We start from the raw sequence: 26,542 nt of genomic DNA on the forward strand, positions 1-26,542 counted from the left end.
GCGGTCAAGAAACTCCTTCTGTCCCAAAGAGAAAAGAAAAGAGAACCATTGCTTTGATGAGAACGTTTCTGACCAACCTGGTAGGTGACAAGCAGAGAGCCCTAAGAGATGGGCCATTCCTTCCCGCCCTGTGCTCCTGGCCCGGACGACTGCAGCCCCAAACAACTGTCACCTCCAATCAGTTATTTTCTTGCCCAAGGAAATTACTCGCCCTCCGCACAAGACAAATTATGATCCTAGATTCAGGCTGCATCTCTGACTTCATCTTACATTTGAAATTTGAGTTAAATTCAAGCGATTTATTGTTAAACGTTTACATTCAAGAATCAGAAGTTTTAAACTACAGAAGTAATGGGCATGTGGTAGAAGTTAGGCTAGTGGTTATTGGCGTGCATAACTGGAGGCGAGCTAGGGGATCGTTGGTAAAGCAGTTTCTTAGGCTGCTGGTTACATAGAATGTCAGTTTGTGAAAATTCATTGAGCTACACTTGTATGTTTATTATACTTAAATATAAGGAAAAGAGAATTTCTGCTAATGCTTACCTAGGTATTTATGTGTCTTACATCATACCTATATCTTTAAAACTCTCTGTCCTTTACAAAGGGAAACGTTCTCCGAAGAAATTTATTTCTCATTTCCAGGAGATGATAAGGCAACTCAGGGCCATTATTAACGACTGCTAATGAAAAGCTCTGAGTTGAGAAAGGATCTCTCTTGGTTTGGGAAGCGCTGCGGCCAAGGGGCCTAGGGCTGGAAGTGGCCGTCTTGGGGACCGGAGCCGCGCAGCCCGGGATCGGGAGCTGCCCCGACAGGAGGGCGGAGGCGGCGAGATTCGGCTCCTGCGCGCGCCCAGCTCGGTTTCAGCAACCTCGTGGGGTGGGCCTGCGGCCGCCGTTCACCTCCTATACAAGCCTTTGACAGCGCTGCCAGATTCGGGAATGAGGATCACTGCGGCGAGGCCCGGCGGGCTGGGCAGCCTGACTCGGCGGCTTTGAGCGCTCTCAGAACCCGCGGGCGCTCGCGGCACTCCTGGAGACCTGCACTTGTCTGTTCTCATTGTCAAGCGTTTCGCTCGGATATTTGTCACCATCGCCTTCATCCTGTCATTTCTGGGGTGCTCTCCAGTGTCCTTTATCTCCCTTGAGCCTCACATCCCCCTAGGATCTAGAACAAAACCTGGGAGGTGTTTTTATCCTCCCCATTTTACAGGTGACAACCAGCAAATTGCCTCTGCAGACACCTGAAAGCGATCAGAACTAGCCTAGGGCTGCGGGATCCCCTGTTTTCTGGTTCCTCCCACCTTTCGTATTTGTAAGGAAGAAGGCTAAAAATGGGGGTGGTAGGGTACTCAGGGGCCAAGGAGCTGCGCACTCAAGAGGTGGGAGACCGAGCTGGTCCTCCTGGGGGACTTCCAGCGCCTGGCCTGGACAGCCGAGTGTCATCGGACTTCCTGAGAAATATAACCGGAAGTAAATTGCAAACCCCGTTACAAAATCCAAATCATTGAGAGAAGGGCAGTAGGGGAGGTCCGCAGACCTGATGGGGCGGGAATGTGGGAGGTTAAGTGGTGGGCACTTCGAACTTTTGATCTAGCAAACATCTTCCTCCTCTTCCTGGAGACACAATTCCCCTTTCCATCCCCCATACCATCCCCGCTCCCAGGCCTGAGCTCTGGAAGCCGAGGCTGAGGCTCCAGCCTATGTCTTCGGAATGCGGGCATTCTTTGGAACAATCGCTTTATTAGGGACAGCCATTCCCTCCGCCCTGCGGTGGCCGCTTCCTGCGTTTTTATGGCCCAGGCTGCCGGCCGCTGGCTAATTGTCCCTGTTTTCCAGCTGTGTCTCTGTGCTGTGCCCTGAAGACGTGGCTCTGGCCTGCTCATCCAACTGCTTTGGGAGTGGCCAGGGCTGCTCTGGCCCCTCAGGTCAAGCCAGGCCCCAGAGCAGGCCAAGCCACAGGGAAGCCTGAGGCTCACTTGGAGTGCTCCAGCCATGGAAAGGAAATCATTGTGAAAACGAATGTTTCTCTCATTGCAAAAAATGGGTCTCCTTAGCAATGGCATGGCACAGCTGTGGTCCCAGGGTCTAGACCTGTTCGGTGAGGGGAAAGGAGCTGGTAAATAATGTCCTCGGACAAGCTTCTCAGAATGTAAGTGTCCCCATACATCCAGGTTGCTCTCAGCCAGGAGAGGGCCCAGCTGGGTCCCTGAAAAGGCAGGGTTGTGGGAGCTGTCAGAGAGGGGTAGAAGGTGGCTGACAGAACTCTAGGAGCCTGGTTGTCTTCGCATTTAGACAGCCCTGGCCCCTAGCAGATTGGTGCCCCATGACTGGCCTCTGGAGATTCGCTCTGCTCAGGGGCAGCCTCTCCAGCTTCTAAGTGCAGGCCTGTGTCCCTGGGAGGAGGCAGAAGCCACCCACATCAGGGCCCCATGCAGGGCTTTCTTAGTCCTAGGCCCCAGGTGCTTGGCGTCTTTCTTAGGAGCCTTTTGGCCTGCACTGAGAAGCCCCCAGGAAGGGACAGGGATGGTCATCCCTAACCCCCGATGCCAGAAGGGCCCTTCTACCCTGTAAGTCCTGCTGCTGGGCCAGAGAAGCCTGTAGCAACTCACTCTGGGAGAGGCAAACTTGTTTGGGAAGCTTGGGCCTGCGGTTGGCCTAGGGCTGAAACTGCAACCCCACAGAGCCAGAGCTAGAGCTGACATCTAAGGGCAGAAAAGGGTGGGGAAAAAAAGAGACCCTGGTAAATGAAGCAACAGTAAAACTGCAGGAGTGGCCACGATCAGGTTATCAAAAGGATGCCTCTGTTACTGACAGAGTAGAGGCCATTCCACATTCTTCAGAGAGGGTCCAGGCATGCAGGATCCTGGCTGGTGGCAAGGGCAGGGGCCACAAAGGGGGTGGGAAGCAGGAGGCTGTTGGAAGGGCGGGCTGCCCCTCCAAGCAGATGAAACACTCCTTAAATCCAGACATCACTAACACAGCTCCCTCCCTGCTTAAAGGTCCTAATATTTGCTCTGACTAAGGAGACCATGCTCTGCCCGATATTTGTGGCTCCTGGAAACTGGGGAGCCCATTGACTAACATAACCCAGTTAGGGCAGGCCATCTCTAACCACCTTAGTATGTAGGTTGACTTTCTGAATCTTTCTTAGATCAAGAAAATTGTCCAGCCAGGCACAGGGGCTCACACCTGTAATCCCAGCACTTTAGAAGGCTGAGGCAGGAGGATCACTTGAGCCCAGGATAGCAAGACCCTATCTCTACAAAAATATTGAAAAATTAGCTGGGTGTGGTGATGTGCACCTATAGCCTCAGCTTCTTGGGAGGCTGAGGTTGGAGGATGGCTTGAACCCAGGAGTTCGAGGTTACAGTGAGTTATGGTTGTACCACTGCACTGTAGCCTGGGTGACAGAGGGAGACCCTGTCTCTAAAAATTTTTTTAATTTGAAAAAAGGAAAATAAAACTATCCAAATAATATAGTCCTTTTATACCTTGCACAGGAAACTCTTACCTTGCATTGACCTGAATTCCAGGGATAATTAAGGAGGAGTGAAAAGGAAGAGAATGTCAGCTGACAAAATTATTCAGCTTGGCCATCTATACTGATGTGGAAAAACAGCTCAATCTCTACTTAATTTGGAGTTTAGGGAGTCTTTCAGCCATTGCACTCAATCAGCCATCTACTCACACAAAGAAAGGCTCAATAATGGTTGGTTTGACCCCAACAACCCTGCCTTGCCCTGCCACAGCCCACTCAGCTAACATCTCTGGGAAGGAAATCAATGACAGTGTCCTTTCTGTAGGGCCTCCCGAGAGTCCGCCACCTGTCCAGCCCCATCAGGCCACAGTGGATCCCAACACGTCCATCCTGAACAGCAGGGAGGGGCCGCAGCTGCCCACAGCCGCCCAGGCTTAGCAGGGAGGGGCCGCAGCTGCCCACAGCCGCCCAGGCTTCATTCACAGAAGCAGATGTCTCCTTGCCCAGTGGAGTGAAGCATATTTTCTTCCCAAGCAAACTGGGTGTCTGACCCTCTCTACCTGAGGAAAGGTTTCTGAATTAATTGGGAGGTCATTGTGGGCTAACATGTTACCACTCAGGGACCAGGCTGCAGGATAATGGGATAAGAAAAGCCAGCTGTTTTACTCTTGTTATGAAGAGACCACCAAGATTTCTGATCCAAGGCAGGGAATAACTTTTTTTTTTTATGCTTCTCTATCCAAAATATATTCTCACATCCAAGAGATCAAGGAAAATTAAGAGCCTCAGGAGAAAGGGTAATATTTGGGTACAGAAATCTGGTTTGGTACATTGGGTAAAAGTTAGGCAAATAAATAGTCGTTGCCCATTTTCTTCCTTTCTTCTGAAACTAGGGCCTGTGGACACTGTTTGGGCATTGTATAACACATTCTGTGTGGTGGGTGAGGACAGAGGATGATTTAAATCCACAAGAGGAAGTGACTTGGAGGTCTCAAAGATTGGTGTCCCTACTGGGAACCAGAACTTCCACCCCAAAGGAAACCTCTTGATGCTAGGAGCCCGGGCTCCCCGGGCAGCACCAGCCAACTGTTACCACGTGGCTTTGGCGTGGAGAGCTTTCAATGAACATTTGTTCCCTCACCATTGTCTCGTGCCTGGAATGACCTTTGTTTGCCACATGAAAATATGTTCCTAGGAAGTCCTACAGGGTAAGTTTTATGTAGCTAAGGGAAGGAGCTTAAATAAAGGTTCTGCTCTTCTTGAGTTACTGGTCCTATTGGCTAGCTACATTCCCTGGAGGGGAGTCAGGGGTCTTAAAGTCTGTGTAATCTTTCCATTTTACAAAGGTGAACCCAAGGCTCAGAGAGGTTAGGTGATTTTCCCCAAGTTGCACAGCTAGCTGTTCAAGTCCCTTAAAGTAAATGAGCTACAGTATGTGCATTCTTTGCAACCCATAGCGATCTGTATAGATGTTTATTATTACTACAGCTGCTGGTGCCACCCTGGCAACATGGCACCCCAAACACAAAACCAACTAGCACAATTAGAGAATCCCATTTTCCCACTCCCACCCCCTACACCAAATAGCACCAGAACAATCAGGTTCTGCTATTGCTACAATTCTGACCATGCTCCAGGTCCTATGTCTTTCACAGGCACCCCATAACTGTGGTTTATTCATTTATTGCACGAATTTTCCATAAATTCCATCCCAGATTTTTCTCCAGTTGACAAAGATGGTATCCATCTACTTTTGTCTCACAGTAAATACTTTCTTAGAATAACTCCTCTTGGGCCGGGCGCCGTGGCCCACGCCTGTAATCTCAGCACTTTGGGAGGTTGATGCGGGTGGATCACGAGGTCAGGAGTTCGAGACCAGCCTGGCCAACATGGTGAAACCCCGTCTCTACCAAAAATACAAAAACTAGCTGGGAGTGGAAGCGCGCGCCTGTAATCCCAGCTACTTGGGAGGCTGAGGCAGGAGAATCGCTTGAACCCGGGAGGCGGAGTTTGCAGTGAGCCGAGACCACGCCATTGCACTCTAGCCTGGGCGACAGGGTGAGACTCCGTTTCAACAACAACAAAAAAAACCAGTCAGAACTGATATCCTGTGGCTAATCTCTAGAAATGTGTCATATTTAAAATGGGTAAAGATCATGTATAGAATTTATGTTGCCCTTTTCCCTTTCTTTCCTTCCAATTTTAGTGTCTGTAGACATCTTTTGGGCACACAGACTAAAATGCCTACCTTTCTGGGTTAATAAAGAGGAGGCCCCATTCCGTATCCCAGTTAAGTTACACAAGTGAGTGACAAGCCCGGGTCGGTTCCTGAGTTCTCATCCGGAGCTGCGCTCTCCCGTCTCTTTACTGGGAGCGTTCTCCTGCAGGGGCTTGGACATTTCCAAGGGAAGTGAAAATCCACAAAGCTGCCCCCACTTCGTAAGGGCCTGTGCCTGGAGGGTCGTCGGGTTACAGAAATTGAAATCAGCTCTTTGCCTTCCAACTCTTCTTGGCCTTGCCACCGCGATTGGTTTTGTTTTGTGTTTTTAACGAATTGGTAATTAAAATATTAGTTGTTCACCTTGAAATCTGCCCTAACCACTTCCGTACCCCCTGAAGCTCGCTGGGCGCGCCCTGGGCTGTCCTTCCCTGAGCAGCTGGGCCTAGAGTCAAGGCGCGATGATTGCCGCGCAAGCTAGGGTCCACGCGGCCGGGGCTCCTCTCCCGCCTCGGGCGCACCAGAGGCCAGAAAGCGGAAAGCGGCTCTGCCAGGCCAAGGCCGACAGAAACCGAGAGCATGTCGCTATTTGCGGGAGAGAACTGCCCTGCCAGGCTGCCACAGGTGACTTGCCCGCGCGAGCCACGGCCTCTGCGCAGAGCTCCTCCCGAAAGGGAGAGTCAGAGCCACCCGCGGGTTTGGTCGGGGCTCTTCCCAGCCCGGCGTCCACGCCCCGCGTCCTGCGCTCGCCCTTGCGGCTGCTTATGCTCAGGTGTTTCGGAAGAGGCGCCGCGCAGCCAGCTCTCTGTCCCTTCAGCTCCAGCTCCTTCTAAAGGGACAGACTCAGCGTCTGCCCCCATCTGCACCCCTTCCCGCAGGAATAAAATCATTTTCCGGACAAGCTTGGAACTGTTGAAATGTAACTGTGTAATTGGAGACACCGGGGTCGTGTCTGGGAGATTCTGAGCTCATCTACACTCTTGCTAAACTGCGGGGAACCCAGCCCTGGTGGGATCTGTGCATCTCACATGAGCTTTTTTACATAAAGAGCACAGACGCTGCATTTGGAGCCTGGTTTATCTAAGCGTGGGGTTTACCCCCAGGCTTGGGACTGGGTGCCCCGACTACAGTGGATTATTCTGAGTCTTAGGCCCAGCCTTGGTATTTGGGTCCTGGGTCAGAAAATCCTCTTTACCAAGCAGCAAGTTATTGTGTGTGTCAGGAAATCCCCCAGGTTACCCTGGCTAGAGAGAGGCAGGTGTCTGGCCCAGGCCTAGCACCCTACCATTGTTGCAGGGTCCCAAAGAACAGGAGCGAGCCATGGAACTTTCGTCATTGTGTGCACCCGGCGCTCCTACACCCAGAGAAGGTGTCTGGCCACAAGCCTAGGGACGCTGGTAGCACAGCCCGCTTTCCTAACACCTGCCCCACTACCAGCTTCTCTTTCCTTCAGCCTTACCACAGCAGGAAACACTGTGAGATGGGAACGGGAAAAGGGCTTCCTTGCCTAAAATTCCTAGTGCTCCAGGAGTGATTTATTTCTATGGAACATCAGCCCCAGAACCAAGGGTGCAGCCACGCAGCTCTTTATGGAAAGGTTTCCTTGCTGCTGTTGTTGTTGCTGCTGCTGCTGCTGCTGTTGTTGCTGCTGCTGCTGCTGTTAACCCTGGACACGGTTGGTGACTAATAGAAGCTCTTGTCTTCAAAAGGGCCACCTCTGGCCTTCGCCTATTACCTTGTCTTTGTTGGGGAGACCATGGGTGTTTCGTTTCTCCTCTGCCAATAGAAACCTAAGTAGTATTTGTTGGGGCTCTTTACACCTTCCGTGTGGTGGGGGGCGGGGGGGTGTCGGCTGGTGGTAGAATGTGGTGGGCTCCTCCGCAGGATGCTAATGTACTTTCCCCCAGTGGACAGTCTGGCTGCTGGTACAGGAAGCTGCCTAGCCTAATAGGGGTCTGAAACTCCAGGGCTGACAAGCAAAGATTTCTATGGGCACTTCCCTCCATTTAATCGACACTGCAATCTCGCTTCATTCTGGGGTCCAAATACGCAGCGCTGCTCAAAGAGTGTTACTATTTTAATAACTGATGGGTTTCCCGGGGCAGTCGAGCCACCCACCCCCCCTTAAAGCCGACCTCCGGGAGAGATCTTCAGCATGGACGCCCCCCGCCTGTTAGGAGCGATGGCTGCAACTATTCCGTCCGTCCCCACGGGGCGCCTTCCCAACCCTTCGGTTGGCTCTTCCCTTCGCAGGGCTCTTCCCGGCCCACCGCCTCCTTCCTGCGGCTTCCCCGGCTCCCCTCGTTTGACTTTCCTGGCTCCCAGTCTGCTCCCCTAGTGCCCAAGAGCGAGAACACCGCTTCCGCTCACATGTAAAGGTCGGGTGCAGCAAATGAAGTGGGAAAAGAGAAAAACAGACAAACCGCTGTGGCATAAAAGATTCCTTTTCCGTCCGTTTTGCTTTGCAGTTCGGGCTTAGCAGGAGAGGGTTGGGGAGAACTGGATAAACGCTTTGGAATCCACAAAGGCCGGTGGTGTCGGGGGCCGCAAAGGGAGTGAAGAATTGAAGCAGTGAGCTGGATAAATCCGGGGCAAAGCACTAAACAATATGGATATTTTGGCAACGCGTGCGCGTGTGAGTGGGCGGACAAAAGGACTCATTACTCGTATGATTGCCTCAATTCTCCACTTCCTTTGTGCACGTGTGTGGACGCTGTTCCAGGCCCGAGTCCGCCTCCCGCCCAGGACGCACAGCTCCGGGCCGTGGCCCCCGCGCGTCCGGTTGTGCGTCCCGGGTCCCTGGCCCGCGCGGCAGCTACAGCTTGGCGGGGTCTGCGCGGAGGAGGTCGGCCAGGCGCAGGCTGCCGATCTTCTTCACCTCGCCCAGAGCAGTGCGCAGCTCCTGCGCGGAAGGGCAGAGCAGCCGCGCGAGCCGCCGTCCGGTTGCTGAAGCGCGCGGCGAGCACGAAGGGGAAGCCGAAGCGCGCGCGGTACTGCGCGTTGAGCTCGGCCAGCCGGAGCCGCTCGTCCGCGCCCAGGCTCCACAGGCCTGCGCCGCTCTGTTCCCGCTGCGACTCGGCCGTGAGCGTGCCCCGCTGCAGCTCGCTGCCCGCCAGGTACGGGTGGCAGCGCAGGATGCCCTCCTGGCCTGCGGAGAAGCACAGACGCAGGCGGGAGCGCGTCACCGCGCCCGCCCCGCACCGCGCACTCGAGGGGGCGCGTAGGCCGAGCCGGGCCCCCCTGCCCCGCCCCGCCCCGCCCGGCCCCAAAGAAGGCTGCGGGAGGGTGAAGTAGAGTACCCAGGCGGTGATGTCGTGGCGGAACAGGGGCGCCCTTGGCGCGCCCCTCTAACAAGTCCTGGACCTTGCGCTTCTCGGTCCCCACTACATTCGGTCGGGACCAGGATCCAGGGGCGGGGCGGGAAGTGACACGTTTGTCTTTTGAGACCTTGGGTCAAGAAGAGCGGAGGAGAGAGAGGGCGGCCGCTGAGGCTCGGAATTTACGACTAGGTCGGGAGGGAGCAGAGACGCGATAAGGATCCTGAGGTTTTCCTATCTTTCAAAGTCCTTTGCTCTCAGGGGGGGCTTTGATGTCTAAAGGGGCCGGACGCAAGGGCCTGAAGACTTCCTGCAAAAGCTCTGGAATGGGTTTCGTTCTGCTCCAAAGGAGAACGGACAGGGGCGGGGTACATCCATAGGGATAACATCCATGGGGCTCGTCAAATAAATGCCCTGGATTTTGTGACCCTAAGTGTGAGTTCTGGGTTTCTGGAATCAGGCATCCAAAGAGCCTTGCAGATGATTAACTGCAAAGAAGCCCACCTCTAGCCAGAGTTCCACAGCCCTTTGAATGAAAGTGGCTTTCCTCTATTTAGGAAATTGCACCCACCCATCCCCCACCGGCCCGGGACTTATTCCCCTTCTGCGACTGTAGATCCCAGAGGCCCCAGAGAACAGCGTTTACTTGAAGGAAAGCTTTGCATAATCTCCTAGGCCTAAAATTGAAAAACTCTGGCGAGTTACCTGTGATTTTCAGTCCCAGGGATTTCCCGGAGTTAGCGCTGGGCAATCATCTTGCTCAGCTCCCTAAAGTGAAAATTAGAACCCTCGGGGCGAGGCAAGATTCCAGATATGGTGAGCAGGGCGCTATGATTTGTAAAATGCGGGTGACGCCTAACTTGCTTTAGAGTTGTGAGGATTAGAGACAATTCATGTACTTAAAACACATCGCCTAATACCTAGTAAACAGAAACAGTCATTATTAGTTGTAGTAAACCCAGTGGAACTGGACTGAGGTGCCTCAGGAAGTACCTGTCTCTGTATCTCAGTAAAGCGGTTGTCCGCCTCTGGCGCTGGGAATAGGCGTGGGGTCTGTTGGAAAAGGCGCGCATGTAAAACACCATTCAATGAATTTTATCTCAAAGAAGCTGAAAATTAAACCCCCGTAAGGTAGACGTCCTCTTCCTCAAACTTATTGTTTCTGTCTAATAAAAGGATGATTGATAGTGCACCATCTAACTCATGAACTAATTTCTCCCTGAAAGACACGGAGAACTGGGGGTAACATCCCCGTGTAAGAGAGGATTCAGTGAAGGCTGAAAAAGAACTAGTGACCTGCCTAGGGTCACTCAGCACACTGCGCCTGGACCCTCTACTCCAAATCACAGGCGTTTTCAGGGCACGGCTGCCCCTGCAAGGTTAAGGAAAGTTCAAAACGAAAGTCATGTCACCTATAATCCCATCCCTCTAACACCACTGTTTTTTGTTTTTTGTGTGTTTTTTCAAGACAGCTCTGTCGCCCGGGATGGAGTGCAGTGGGGCGATCTTGGCTCACTGCAACCTCTGCCTCCTGGGTTCAAGCGATCCTCCCGCCTCGGCCTCCTAAAGCTCTGGGATTACAGGTGTGAGCCACCAAGCCGGCCTAACACCACTGTGATAGAGCCCTTCTCGTAGGTGTCCTGCCCCTCGGGCACTGCAAACAGGAACGGGTCTTTGCCGCTTCCCGCGTCCAGCCCCGTCCGGGTAGTGCGAAAATGTGAGAATTATATTCCCCACCTGGGGGAGCAGCCCCAGCCCTGTGCCCGGGGTTGGTCGTGCCACGCGGCCACTTGTCAGGCCTGGGGAACCGAGCTCAGCTCCCGCCCGGATCCCCTCCGCGCTCACCCAGGCCCAGGACGGCAACCTGCCCGGGCTGCCGAGGAGGGGAAAATGCGAGTCTTGGGCGGCTGGACCTTCCGCGCCTCCTCTTCAGGTGTTCGGAGTTTCAGAGCAGCCGCTAGGTCCCCCGCCCAGTCAGGGGACTTCCCTCCCCCCAGTTGCATGCTGTCTGGAGGATCAGCCCAAGCTGCGAGGGAGGTGGTCACTGGTGGGAGGCCCGGGCGCGGGGTCTGTCGTCTTGCCGCCCCCACCAGGCTCCCCGCGCAGGCCGCGCAGCAGAGGGAGGCGGCGGCGTCCCGCCAACGTGGCGTACGCCGAGCCCCCTTCTTGCCCTTGGTGCCCTCGCATCTCGCTTCTCACTCTCTAGAGTTTGTCTCCCGCTTGGAAACGTCGCCCGGGGTTAATGTTTGCCTAGAACTGAGCACGAGTTTTCCACTCTTGCAGCGCGAGAAGAGAAAAGACGCAGATAAACTAGCAGAGCAAAGGGCAGAAGAAAAGAGACTAAAAAGGAGAAACTAGAATTTACTCTCTGTCTCAGTCGCTTCTCTCTCTCTCTCTCTCTCTGTCTCTTAGCTGCGCCTAACAAGAAAAAGGTGTGAGGAATCAGGTAGAGGATGGTAGCTCAGAAGAAACAGAGCCTGACCTCACCTGGCCAGATATCCCATCTTCATTGCCCCAAACCACTGGACCCTTGAGTAAGTACATCGGGAATGGTGTCTATGTGTCCACTGGCCTGCAGCAAGGACCCAGTTCCCTGCCAGCGCCAGTATGCTATCCCTAAGCTGTGCCCATAAGCCCCAGTGGGAGGCTGGATACTGGGCAAGTAGGTGCCATCTCCTTGCCTCCAGTCCTCAGTGTTCCCCACCTGGAAGCCCAGGCGCTAGGCAGGCCAGTCAGACAGCCCGTGGTTCTCAGGGAATCTAGGTACTGCCCGTTCTTCAGTCTTTCTTGAAAATCTGGACTTACCTCCTAAGCATTGGTGTGTCACGTCTAGAGATGTAGGTGTGGATGTGTGTTATTTGCCGGGACCACAGGACCTGAATCTTTACACCTAGAAGAATTCCTGGCACAGAGCAGACACTCATTGTTCTATGGGAGAGGAACAGGGCAGGCAATTGTGGCCATGGAAGCTCAGAATCCCATAACAGTCCAACGCCTCCTGGTCCATACCCAGTGGTATCTGGGTATGTTATTACCCCTGGTACGATGGACAATCTGTTCTTCCTATGGAAGGCCAACCCCTCCATTTATGTTCTTGAAGCTAGCTCTCCTTTCCTGTCAAAGACTTTGCTTCTGCAATTTCAAATATCTATTTCTCCATCCCCACACCGCTTACCCTTATCAATGTGCAAACATGCCTTAGAATCACTCATCCCACAAACAATATTAACGTTCTCTCTTGATTCCCTTTTGCTCTCTTGTTTCTCCCTATTTCTCTGCTCCTCCTTACAGAAAAGACCTTAGAGTTGTCTCCTGGCCTCTCCACTTCCTGACCTCCCTTTCCAGGCTCACTCTGTCACGCTTCGAGCCACTGTACCAACTGATCTGCACTCATTAAGGACATCTTGCCTGAGCCTAAAGACCAATGCCTGACCTCTTCTTTCTCAACCTCTCCAGACCATGTCACCTGGTTGGCCCTCTCTCCTTAAAAAATGACTATAAACGGCCGGGCGCAGTGACTCATGCCTGTAATCCCAGCACTTTGGAAGGCCGAGGCGGGTGGATCACAAGGTCAGGAGTTCGAGACCAGCCTGACCAACATGGTGAAACCTCGTCTCTACTGAAAATACAAAAATTAGCTGGGCATAGTGGCACGCGCCTATAATCCCAGCTACTCAAGGCAGGAGAATTACTTGAACCCGGGAGGCAGAGGTTACAGTGAGCTGAGATTGTGCCACTGCACTCCAACCTGGGTGACAGAGCAAGACTCTGTCTCAAAAAAAATGACTACCACTTACCTTCAGAGACATCCTTTGCCTACTTTCATCTTGCTCTGCCAGATAGGTCACTAGCACTAGTACCACAGGACTCAGTACCCACATCTCATCCCTTTGTTGTTTACACCAATGTACTTACTAAGTGCCCTCAGCCAGTCGTAGGGTTTGAAATGCCATCCATTCTTTGATGACAGCAAGAAATACTTTAGCCCTCAGTGTTTCACCAAGCTCCTCTGTTTTGATGCAACTGAGCAGTCAGCATTTTCATCTGGATGATTTTTGGGTATCTCAGACTCAGCAAGCTCCTTCCTCCATCCTGTCTTCTCAACTCTAAGTCTTCCTCAACTCGGAAAATGGTACCACCACCCACCCAGTGGCTCAGACTGAAAACTTAGGAGTGACCATTCAGCTTTGTTTCTGATCTGCCTTCTGTCATCAAATCCATTTAAAAAAATCCTGTTGACTCTAACTTTAAGCCCTATTCTGAGAATCCATTCGCATCTCTCCATCTCTACTGCGCCAACCACAGTCCAAGCAACCTCAACTCTTACTCTTACTACTGCAGTGGCCCCTCGACCTGGCCCCCTGCATCTGACATAGCCCCCACATCACCATCCTAAAGCATAAACCCCAGTGACCCATTGCAAATGGAGAAGCAAGTTCCTTATTAGACCTAAGCAGCTTTACATGATCAGGCCTTTGCTGCCTCTTCCTCACATCCCTCCACTCCTTACTATTTTCCAACTACCTTGATCTTTCTGTGCCCCAAAAATGTCGAGTTCATCCTGGTCTCAGGTTCCTTTGCTTTTTTTTTGTTTTTGTTTTTGAGACGGAGTCCCATCCTGTCACCCAGACTGGAGTGCAGTGGTGCGATCTCGGCTCACTGCAACCTCCATCTTCCAGGTTCAAGTGATTCTCCTGCCTCAGCCTCCCGAGTAGCTAGGATTACTGGTGCGTGCTACCATGCCCAGCTAATTTTCTATTTTTAGTAGAGACCGGGTTTCACCGTGTTGGCCAGGCTGATCTCGAACTCCTGGCCTCAAGTGATCCATCTGCCTCATCCTCCCAAAGTGCTGGGATTACAGGCATGAGCCACCGCGACCAGCCAGGTTCCTTTTCTATGAGTGGCCTCATCCTAGATTTCAGCTACTTATTTCTCATGCTTCGGTCTTAAACTTAAATTAACCGCCTAAGAAAGACCACCTTTATTACATATTTTCTGCCATATTACATATATTTTTTTCTGAGAATTTCTAGAACCTGAAATAATGGTATTTTTAATGTTAATCCTGTCTCTCTTCACTAGAATGTAAGCTCATTTAAGGCAAGGACTTGTCTTGGTCACTACCCCGTTCCCAGTGCCCACGACAATCCCTGGGGCACAGTGGGCACTCAGTGAATATTTTTTGACCAACACAGCACTTTTGGTAAGGAGTGTTTCATTTTGTTTTGTTTTGTTTTGTTTTCTGAATAAACAAACACATTTTAATAGCTTGATCTAAAACCCTCATAGCCTGTATTATAAGGAACTTATTAGTATCCAACTCCATTCATTCAACAAAAATGTTGTTTAATAAGCATAAAGTAATAAATTGTGGCATTACTATAATTCTGAAAGACACAGAGATGCACTTTGTTTTTTTTTGTGACAGGGTTCTCGCTCTGTCATCCAGGCTGGTGTGCAGTGGAGCAATCATGGCTCACTGCAGCCTCAACCTTCTGGGCTCAAGCGATCCTCCCACCTCAGACTCCCAAAGTGCTGGGATTACAGGTGTGATTCACCATAGCCAGCGGAAATGCACAGTTAATTAACTCTTATGAAAGTTGTATTGCTCTTTAATTTTATAACACAAATCCGCCCTGAATTTCTTCAGTTAGTGCATGTGAGTTTCAACTTTCTTCCCTTTACTGATTGTCCGTTCTCTTTCCTAGAAAACCTTTGCCTCATCTTTAATCTGTGGGAACTGATTGGCTGGAGAAGGTACTTTGCCCAATAGCACTAGAGCTCAATATTAATCCTGGACTGCCACCTACTGGCCAATAATCATCATAGCAGAACCTAAATGGACTCACCCTTAGTCTAGAAACCCAGTTTTGTTTTCTGTTAATGGTGGAGGTTTTTCTTCAGTCACCAAAACAAATACATGACTAGGTAGACCACTGTAACTTGAACGTCTCTCTAAGGTACCTTCTTTTTAGATTCAAATAATCTATTTCACCCAGTTTGCTTCTTACTATCCAAAGGGTAAAGCTAGACTGTAATAAATCCCATTTTAAGGCTGGGCGCGGTGGCTCACACCAGTAATCCCAGCAGTTTGGGAGGCTGAGGTGGGCGGATCACAAGGTCAGGAGATCGAGACCATCCTGGCTAACACGGTGAAACCCCGTCTCTAGTTAAAAAATACAAAAATTAGCCGGGCATGGTGGTGTGTGCCTGTAATCCCAGCTACTCCGGAGGCTGAGGCAGGAGAATTGCTTGAACCCGGGAGGCGGAGGTTGCAGTGAGCTGAGATTGTGCCACTGCACTCCAGCCTGGATGACAGAGCAAGACTCCATCTCAAAAAAACAAACAAACAAAAGCAATTTTATTGGATTTTTTGACAAATAAAAATTATACATGTTTATGGTGTGCACCTTGATGCTTTCCATATATGTATACATTGTGAAATGATGAAGTCAAGCTTTTTAATATATCTATCACCTCACATATTTATCATTTTTTGGTAGTAAGAACATTTAAAATCTACTCTCTTGAAGGTGGGGCAAGGTGGCTCATGTCTGTAACCCCAGCACTTTGGGAGGCCAAGGTGGGCGAATCACTTGAGGTCAGGAATTTGAGACAAGCATGGCCAATATGATGAAACCCCATCTCTACTAAAAATAGAAAAATTAGCTCGGCATGGTGGCAGGTGCCTGTAATCCCAGCTACGAGGGAGGCTAAGGCAGGAGAATCGCTTGAACCTGGGAGGGTGAGGATGCAGTGAGCCAAGATGGTGCCACTGCACTCTAGCTTGGGTGACAGAGTGAGCTTCTACCTCAATTAAAATAAAAAATAAAAAAGCCTACTTTCTTGGCAATTTCCAAATATACAATAGATTATTATTGACTGTAGTCACCATGCTGCGAAGTAGATCATTTTATTTGATTATTTAAACAATAAAACATGGGGTCTAGGACATCAAGCATTTATCTTAATCAAATACATTAGTGGATAAATGAATGAAAACCCTAAAAACTGTTTCTAGACTTTGTTTCTCATTGTCTGGAAAAAGCCTTCAAAACCTGTTGGGTTGACTCTCAGGGTTATTAGAATTCCAGTCCTGCCACTTTCCAGTAGTGTGTCCTTGCTCAAGTTACTTAATCTCTGTGTGCCTCAGTTTTCCCATCGGTAAGAATGGGAGCAATAATAATACTATTCCTCATTTTATAGGGATATTAGAGGATTGAATGAGTTAGCAAGTGCAAAGTTTTTGGAAAAGTGCCTGAAACACACCAGTAGTAAAAGTTCAATACATTTTAGCTATTTGTTGTTGTTATTGTCGCCATTGATAACATCACTTGTCTACTGTTACTGAGATGTTAAGATGAGGAGCTGCCGCCAGACAGCATTGAGGCTCCCAGCTGCTCCCAGACAAGTGCAGAACCGAGAAGCAGCCTCCACTACAGGGAGCTCCTCCCCAGAACCGTGTCTACTGCAGACACCAACAACCGTCCAGGGGGCCCAAACCCCCTCCAGCCATTTTGTCCACTGACCTACCACTGAGTCACCCAGTTAAAATGTGTGGGGAAGGGGGTAATGCCAGAATTCCCACTTTTCAGTATCACCTTGGAAACGATTTCATGCATTCATTCAGCAAACTTTGATTAAGTCCCAACATCCTGTTCACTCTGTGATCTGGGATTCTGACACTAGCCAGGAGACAGAGGTTTCATCAAGTCACAGGGGCATCAAAACAAGCCTCGGGAGCGGGGGTTGCCCACGTCCAGTGCTGCCCACACTCCACTGTGCTCAGGGCCCTGACTGGACTGACCTGGAACTAGAACCTCTGGCCAGCCGGGTTGTGGGGAGTGTTGGTGAGCAATAAGATGAAAATGGAGAAATTGTTGTGTTTTTATCAAAGTTCCAGACACAGAGTAAGAAAGCCCCCAAAACGTGTGTTAAGTAACTGGCCAAACCCAAGAACAATAGATTTAAATTATTCACGCAATCCTAGCTTTCTCTCTCAACACGCTCCCTCCTCAGCCTCACCACTCCTTTGGGTATTAAGACAATCAAAGGATTTGCCTCTCTTTTTTTTTTTTTCCTGAAAAGAAATTACTTTCCAGTGAGGCTGTCATTTTGCCTCCTCTATTCTATTTTCCTGTCAGACATTGAGAGGGTGGGCTCCGGGGCCTCCTGCTCCTTCCGGCCTGCCCTGCAGCAGTTCAGCTGAGAGGCTGTGGTCCCTTCACTCATCAGGCTGGGACTGGGCTGTCCCTGTGAGTCAAGGGTCAGAAGGCTCCAGTGATGACCCCCAAGCCCAGTGGAGGAGCTGAAGTCCTCAGCTATGGAGAGGCCCCCAGAAGTGGGTGAGTGTCCACATGGCCCCAACATTCCTGTCCATTCGATTTTATGACATCCTCTGCTCTTCCTAGATAAGCCTCAAATGAATTAAAAGGAGCTCCTTATTTTGGAGACGTCTGTATGACGGTCAGAAGCCATCTGGCTGTCAAAGGCCATCCTGATAGGCGGCATCGTCTGTTGGCTCCTTTTTGGTGAAGAGAGCAGGGGCTCTCCTTCCCCACCCAGATGTCCACAGAGGCCTCTCTGCCCCTCGCCACCCCTTCAGTACATTTCAGGTTTCTCCACAGAGCATCCAGGACAGCCCCTGAGGCAGCCTGGTCTCTGTGAAGCTCTGTGTGTCATTCGGAGTCACCCCCTCTTCTCCTCACCCCACACCAAGAAGTGCCTCATTTTCTCTCTCTCTCCACAGAAGAAATCAGTAACTTCTTTCCCTTCCTCCAGAGGGATGCCTTCAGATTCTCCTCCTTCCCCTCCATCCCTCAGGGAGTTGCTGATCTGAATGAATTCACTATCCTCAGCCATCCAGTCCAAACTGGCCCGTTCTGGTACAAAAGTCAGCCGATTGCCCTTTCCCCTGGGCTCTGGAGATAGTCTGATATCCAGCTGTCCTCTCTGTCACATACAGGACATTCCCAAGCCAGATGGGGTGGCTAAGACAGGGTGGGCCCTCAGCCTGGCCTTTAGCCTCTGAATCACTCTGATGTCTTTTGCTAGGTTCCTCCTTGTGACCTCCAAGCTCTAATATTTAACAGCCACTTTCCTTAGCCACCGCATTCTTCCAGTCCATGTCTGACCTAAACCACACAAGTGCTTGACTCTTACGGACTAGACCTGAGGAAACTTACTGAACCTTCCAAAGGAAAGAACTCAATAAACACATCAAGTATAAGGAATTAGACTAAAATAGATGATAGATAGATAGATAGATAGATAGATAGATAGATAGATAATGATAGATAGATAGAGAGATGATAGATAGATAGATTTTTAAAAACAACTTTTTTTGTTGTTTTTTGTTTTGTTTTTTGAGACACAGTCTTGCTGTGCCACCAGGCTGGAGTGCAGTGGTGAAATTTTGGCTCACTGCAATCTCCGCTTCCCAGGCTCAAGCGATTCTCCTGCCTTAGCCTCCCGAATAGCTGGAACTACAGGCACGCACCACCACGCCTGGCTAATTTTTTGTATTTTAGTAGAGATGGGGTTTCACCATGTTGGCCAGGATGGTCTCGATCTCCTGACCTTGTGATCCACCCACCTCGGCCTCCCAAAGTGCTGGGATTACCGGCGTGAGCCACCAACACGCCCGGCCTAAAAACAATTTTTGTAGCAACAGATCTCATCATGTTGCCTAGACTGGTCTCAAATTCCTGGGCTCAAGTGATCCTCCCATCTCAGCCTCCCAAAGTGCTGGGATTACAGGTGTGAGCCACCATTCCTGGCCAGTATCTAAAAATATTTTGACAAGCATATTTGAAATCCCTTTGCAGAGAATGTCTGATACCGAAGCCTTACCTGACTGTGGAAGGGCATCAATAAAGGCAAAAAAGTGCTTCTCTAAATCTTCCAAATCAGAGAATGGCCGCTGGGACCAAACAGCAGCTGCAATCAGAGGACATCTCTCAATGACATTCCCAAACACATCCACAAATTCTCCAAAGTCCATGGAGTTGACCTTCTCAATGTCCATTCCTTGTATTCCACCGGAGACAGCGGGACATCCAGCTCCCCTCTCGGCGAGTGAGTGACGCTGTCCTCGGCTCACTCGGTTATATCTGCTGAACACAAGAGCTTGCTTTTTACGCAACACCACCTTCGCATGTTTTAAATGCCTTTGGGAGAAGCAGATCCAGAATACTTGTGTAATGAACAAGCACAGGCTTAAGGTTCTTATCCAGGGAGCAGAGATCTCTGCATGGTCAATGTTTCCAACCAAACCATTCCCATAATCAAAGGCAGCAAGGGCCCTATTTCACTCTAAGCATTAGAGCCAGATCTGTTTTTCATGTTGTTAGGCTTTTTTTTTTTTTTTGGTGTCTAGCTCTGTCACCCAGGCTGGAGCACAGTGGCGCAATCTCAGCTCACTACAACCTCCACCCCCTGGGTTCCAGCGATTTGCCTATCTCAGCCTCCTGAGTAGCTGGGATTACAGGCATTTGCGACCACACCCAGCTAAGTTTATTTTTTTGGTTTTGTTTGTTTGTTTGTTTGTTTGTTTTAGTAGAAACAGGGTTTCACCGTGTTGGCCAGGCTGGTCTCGAACTCCTGACCTCAAGTAATCCACCTGCCTCGGCCTCGCAAAGTGCTAGAATTACAGGTAATTATTATATTGTTATTATTTGAGATAGGTTCTGCCTAGGTTGTCCAAGCTGGAGTGCAGTGGCTATTCATAGGCACAATCCCACTACTGATCAGCAGTGGAGTTTTGACCTGTTCTCTTTCCAACCTGGGCCAGTTCACCGCTCCCTGGGCAATCTGGTGGCTCCGGTCTTCCTGGAGGACATCAGATTGATGCCGAACTTGGTGCAGTCACCTGATTGGCAGAGCGCACTACAGCCCAGAACTCCTGGACTCCAGTGATCCACCTGCCTTAGCGTCCCGAGTAGCTGGGACTACAGCTGCGTCTGGCTGTTATTAACACTTTAATGTCATCATCACCGCAGGACATTTTCCCTGATAATTTAGCCAGGTCATGGGTCAACCCACTTGGAACTTGATTTCCTAACTATTGTTATTGCTGCTGTTAAGGACAGGTACTATGTTTTTCTCAGTCTGTGTATGCCAGATGCTTAACACAACAGGTACTTAATAAATGCTCATTAAGCAGGACAAAATGTCTAAGGAATAATTCTGCCCCATTCTCAATAGTCTCTCAAACCCCATTAGGAGTTATTTTCTTCTTGAAAATATCTGTGTCTATGTTTCTTCTTGTATGTATTTACTTGTATGTCGGTTCTCAGCCGGGACATATTCCAGAAGCCTGGAGACCAGTGTGTCTTGTTGCCTCTGTATCCTGGCTGACAAGAGCTGTGCCTACGGTAGGCATGAAAGAAACACTATGGGATGGATTGGTTGGCCAGTTAGCTAACCACATAGATTAGATTTCACGTACTAATGTCTTCCAGGTATACACAAAACAAAATAATGTGCCAGGTAAAGTCAAAGAAAAGAAGGGGTCAGAATTGACAAACAAACACATTACTGCTATCTCCCTTTAGAACTACAAATGCAAACATTTCCCAAAGCCATACCAGTTACACATTTGCTTTCATTTGAATAAAAATTCAATGAACCAGGTAAGGTGGCATGTGCCTGTAGCCCCAGCTACTCAGGAGGCCGAGGCAGGAGAATTGCTTGAGCCCAGAAGGTCCAGGCCAGCCTGGGCAGCATAATGAGACCTTCTCTCAAAAAACAAAAATTCAATGAGAGAACAACCATATTAGGATTCATAAACCAGTCTCATGTGCTCCTATGGTCTGTGAAAGGCAAACAACAACCGTACCCATGTGATCTACCAGCAGCCATTATTTTCGTCCTAAGTCTACAGACTCTTCCCCAGCTGGCACCTCTCCTTGACTACCTGGCCCATCGGGTCAGGACTAACCAACCGAGCCCTCATCTCTTAAAAAGTAGCTGCTAAAACTTGCTTTTCAAAGGGGATAAATCTGGTGCCAGAAGTTCCAGCATGACTGGCCTTCTATTGAAATATAAGGAAGGAAGGGTTAACACTTCTACAGTGTATACCTCTGTGTGCGTATATGTATAGGTATAGGTATAGGTATAGGTATAGGTATAGGTATAGGTATAGGAATAGGTATATGTATAGGTGTAGGTGTAGGTGTAGGTATAGGTATAGGTATAGGTATATGTATAGGTGTAGGTGTAGGTGTAGGTATAGGTATAGGTATATGTATAGGTATAGGTATAGGTATATGTATATGTATAGGTATAGGTATAGGTATATGTATAGGTATAGGTATATGTATATGTATAGGTATAGGTGTAGGTATATGTATATGTATAGGTATAGGTATAGGTATATGTATATGTATAGGTATATGTATATGTATAGGTATAGGTATAGGTATAGGTATATGTATATGTATAGGTATAGGTGTAGGTATATGTATAGGTATATGTATATGTATATGTATAGGTATAGGTGTAGGTATATGTATATGTATATGTATATGTATATGTATAGGTATAGGTGTAGGTATATGCATATGTATAGGTATAGGTGTAGGTATATGTATAGGTATAGGTATAGATATAGGTATAGGTATAGGTATATGTATATGTATAGGTATAGGTATATGTATATGTATAGGTATAGGTATATGTATATGGAATCACGCAGTGTGTATGCCATTTCTGGCCATGCGGCACAGCATAGTGAGCTTGGACTCGGGAGCCACCACCTGGGTTCTGATCCCAGCTCCACCACCTATTGTGTGACATGTGACAAGTTCTCGAACTTTTCTATGTATGAGTTTCCTCATCTGTAAAATGAGGATAATAATAGTATTTACGGCCAAGCACAGTGGCTCATGCCTGTAATCCCAGCACTTTGGGAGGCCAAGGCGGGTGGATCACCTGAAGTCAGGAGTTCGAGAACAGCCTGGCCAACATGGTGAAACCCCGTCTCTACTAAAAATACAAAAATTAGCTGGGAGTGGTGGTGCGTGCCTGTAATCCCAGCTACTTAGGAGGCTGAGGCAGGAGAATCACTTGAACCCAAAAGGCGGAGGTTGCAGTGAGCTGAGATTGCACCACTGCACTCCAGCCTGGACAATAGAACAAGATTCCGTCTCAAAAAAAAAAAAAAAAGAAAGAAAAAAGAAAAAGAAAAAGAAAAAATACTATTTGCCTCAGGGAGTTTTGCAAAGATTAAACAAATTAATATACCAAAGTGCTCAGACGGTTCCTGTCTCAGAGCGCCTCATAGGTGTTGGCTAACACATCTTTTGTGTGCAGTCTCTTCGCTGGACTGCCACAGGATTTTCTTTTTTTCCCTTCTGCCAGCAGAGTCACATCCTCTTTTCCTTGTCTAGGCATGCTTTGCCACAGACATAGTCCAACAGCCCAGTATCTGTTTGTTTTCTTTTTCCCTCTGCTGCCACCTCCAGCCTCAGTTAATTTGCGGGCTGGGCTGTGGGACCAGGGAAGGTAGATTCTGTGTCAGGGCCCGTACCACTGCTCTGCCCAGGCCTCCAGCCACATAGGTGTCCCTCGTCCCAGGGGTCGTGGTGAGTGGGAGGGGAAGGCAGAGCAGTGCTGAGGATGAAGAGACCCTGGGCCACTACTCTTTGACTTCTGAAAGCTCACCCCCTGTGCATGAACCACCCTCCCACTTCCTCCACACACTGAGGGTCTCTGGGGCTGTGAGAGCTCCTGCCTGCACCTTGGGGCTGGGGGGCTCAGTTCATCTGCAGCAGGAGAGAGACATCTGAATTTGTGAGATGAAATGCCTTTGGCTCAGGGACACGCTGGTACAAGCAGTGGGAATGGCTACACCCCTGATGCTACTCCACCAGACTGGACACCTAACCTCCTCTTACTTTGTTATATCTATCACAAAACAATGGAATTCTAAATGATTCACTAACATAGAAACTTTTAAGACACAAAAGGTTACAAAATTAAATAGTCATGGATTTAGAAGCAACATTGACAAAAACCAAACAAATACATTATTAATGTGGAATTTGACAGTCCATGTCACAAATGTACTCTGGGCTTAACTTTTCCTGTTTGATTCTCATCAGCCAAATCGACCAAAGAAATGTAAGGTGGTCAGGAAGTAAAGCAATTTTCATCCAAGCAAAAAGCTAATTTATTAAATTGTACATTATAATTTAGTGTACAATTGTATGCTATGTAAATTATATATCAATAAAGCTGTTTTTTAAGCTAAATTATATACTGATGTGGCCTCATAATTTTTGTTTAACCACACAATATATGAGTCTTATGTTCTGGTTGCTGAATATATTTGACCTTATTATAATTTTGTTAAGAGACTGTTTTAGCAGCACATAGAGAAAGTTCTTAAATAGGTAAAATCAAATTTTTATTTCATTTTTTAGTTGAAACATTTCAGGCTGGACATAGTGGTTACATCTGTAATATCAGCATTTTTATAGGCTGAGGTGAGAGGATGGCTTGGGCCCAGGAATTCAAGCTTACGGTGAGTTACGATCGTACCACTGCACTCCAGCGTGGGTAAGTGGGTAACAGAACAAGAACAAGACCCTGCTTCAAAAAAAAAAAAAAATGCTGGGCACCGTGGCTCATGCCTGTAATCCCAGCACTTTGGGAGACCAAGGAGGGTAGATCATCTGAGGTCAGCAATTTGAGACCAGCCTGGCCAACATAGCGAAACCCCGTCTCTGCTAAAAATACAAAAATTAGCCAGGCGTGGTGGTGGGCACCTGTCATCTCAGCTACTTGGGAGGCTGAGGCACGAGAATCACTTAAACCCGGGAGGCGGAGGTTGCAGTGAGCCGAGATCACGCCACTGCACTCCAGCCTGGGCGACAGAGTGAAACTCCATCTAAAAAAAAAAAAAAGCCAAACAAACAAACACAAAAACACCACATATACACAAACAAACAACACGTGGCCAGGTGTGGTGGTTCATGCCTGTAATCCCAGCACTTTGAAGTGGGAGGATTGCTTGAGCCCAGGAGTTTGAGACCAGCCTGGGCAACATGGAGAGACTCCATCTCTATTAAAAAATAATAATAATTTAAAAATTAGCCAGATGTGGTGGCTGAGGCAGGAAGATTGCCCAAGCCCAGGAGGTCAGTGCTGCAGTGCATCATGATCGCACCACCCAACACCAGGCAACAGATTGAAACCCCCATCCCATCTCAAAAAAACAAAACAGAACATTTCATACATCTGTATCTGTTCTCCTCAACTATAGCCATTCACTTTTCATGATTGGAGCTTATGTAGAAATAGTTTTTGGATAAGATACAAGAAAGACAAATCACTTCCAGATATATACAACTTCAGTTTGAGGCAAATTAGAAATTGGAACTCATTTGTTCTGCTGTTACCAGACCCCTTCACTGGCCGGGTGACTGAGCCAAGCAAGATGAAGTACAGGTGGGAGGGGCCCCGAAGGGATGCCACATCGTGTGACCACCAGGAGCTGGGCAGGCATGGGTTCCAGGTCATGCCCGGCAGGTACTGGCTCCATGTACAAGTGATTTAACCGCCTTAAGCCTTGGTTTCACCATCTGTTAAACTGCTACAGAGCAAGTTCCTACCTCATGATTTGTTAAATGGGACAATCTGTATGAGGCCTTTAGCACAGAGTATGTTACCAATAAAAGAATTCATCAAAGCAAACCTGGAGGACATTATGCCAGGTGAAATAAGCCAGTCACAAAAAGACAAACACTGCATGATTCCACTTACAAGAGGTGCCTAGAGTAGTCAGATTCAGAGAGACAGTGGGTGGCGGTGGTGAGGGGCTGGAGGGAGGGAGAAGTCGGGAGGGGTTTAATGGGCACATGGTTTTAGTTTTCCAAGATGAAAAAGTTCTGGAGCGGGATAGCAATGATGGTTGCACAACAACGTGAATGTCCTTAATACCACCAAACTGTGCACTGAAAAGTGGTTAAGATGGTGAATTTTATGTTAAGTTTATTTTGCCACAAAAAATTCACCAAAGCCTTTTTGTCTCTCATTAAGATAATTTGGAATTTAATACATGTTGGACCCCCTAGGAGCTAAAAAACAGATGTGTATTTTTTAGGTGGTAACTCCTCCCACTTTTTATTTCTGTTGCTGATGGTGACTGCAGCATCGACAGAATCAAATGTAAACAATGATAGATTTTTTTTTTTTTTTTTTTTTTTTGGAGATGGAGTCTTGCTCTTGTCACCCAGGCTGGAGTGCAATGGTGTGATCTTGGCTCACTGCAACCTCCGCCTCCCAGGTTCAAGCGATTCTTGTGCCTTAGCCTCCCAAGTAGCTAGGATTACAGGCATGCACCACCATACCTGGCTAAATTGTGTATTTTTAGTAGAGACAGGGTTTCGCCATGTTGACCAGACCAAACTTCTGACCTCAAGTGATCCGCCTGCCTCCACTTCCCAATGTGCTGGGATTACAGGAGTGAGCCACCGCACCCAGTCGATCATTTCTTTTTGACAAAAAAATATAAAGGGAGTGGCAGAGGAGTTCAGCTAAGTCTGTTACTGTGGAAGTCTTTCATGAGAAGCTGAAGAGAATGAAAGAAGAGAAAATGAAGGGCCAGGCACAAGTGGCTCATGCCTGTAATCCCAGCACCTTGGGAAGCCGAGGTGGGTGGATCATTTGAGGTCAGGAGTTCAAGACCAGCCTGGCCAACATGGCGAAACCCCGCCTTTACTAAAATTACAAAAATTAGCTGTGCATGGTGGCACGTGCCTGTAATCCCAGCTACTCAGGAGGCTGAGGCAGGAGAATCGCTTGAACCTAGGAGGTGGAGGTTGTGGTGAGCTGAGATGGTGCCACTACACTTCAGCCTGGGAGACAGAGCAAGACTCTGTCTCAAAAAAAAAAGGGGGGAGGGTGCTAAGGGCTTGAATAGACATCTCTCAAAAGAAAACATACAGATGACCAACAGATATATGAAAAAATGTTCAACATCACTAATTAGAAATGCAGTTCAAGCCAGCAACAATGTATTAAAAAAAAAGAGAGAGAGAGAGGGAGAAATGCAGGCTGGGCATGGTGGCTCACACCTGTAATCCCAGCACTTTGGGAGGCCAAGGCAGGCAAATTGCTTGAGTCCAGGAGTTCAAGACCAGCCTGGGGAACATGTGAAACCGCCTCTCTAATAAAAATACACACACACAAAATTAGCCAGACATGGTGACACATGCCTGTAGTTCCAGGTACTTGGGAGGCTGAGGTGGGAGAATCACCAGAGCCCAGGAGGTTGAGGCTGCAGTAAGCTGAGATCTCACCACTGTGCTCCAGCCTGGGCAACAGAGTGAGACCCTGTCTCAAAAAATAAAAATTAAAAAAAAAGACAGAGGATGACCGGGTATGGTGGCTCATGCCTGTAATCCCAGCACTTTGGGAGGCCGAGGTAGGTGGATCCCTGAGGTCAGGAGTTTGAGACCAGCCTGGCTAACATGGTGAAACCCTGTTTCTACTAAAAACACAAAAAATTAGCCAGGCGTGGTG

At 48.8% G+C, this 26,542-nt stretch overlaps 1 protein-coding gene across 1 annotated transcript; it reads right to left on the reverse strand.

The window, feature by feature from the left end:
• Positions 1 to 8,511: 8,511 nt before the first annotated feature.
• Positions 8,512 to 19,996, reverse strand: URAD (ureidoimidazoline (2-oxo-4-hydroxy-4-carboxy-5-) decarboxylase). The gene is given in 3 exon segments (XM_034936362.3): positions 8,512 to 8,626; positions 8,628 to 8,844; positions 18,866 to 19,996. Coding segments are annotated over 3 exon segments (507 nt in total). The 5' UTR covers positions 19,041 to 19,996.
• Between the last annotated feature and the right edge of the window lie 6,546 nt (positions 19,997 to 26,542).

Source organism: Pan paniscus, chromosome 14 (assembly GCF_029289425.2).
Source record: "Pan paniscus chromosome 14, NHGRI_mPanPan1-v2.0_pri, whole genome shotgun sequence".
NCBI lineage: Eukaryota > Metazoa > Chordata > Mammalia > Primates > Hominidae > Pan > Pan paniscus.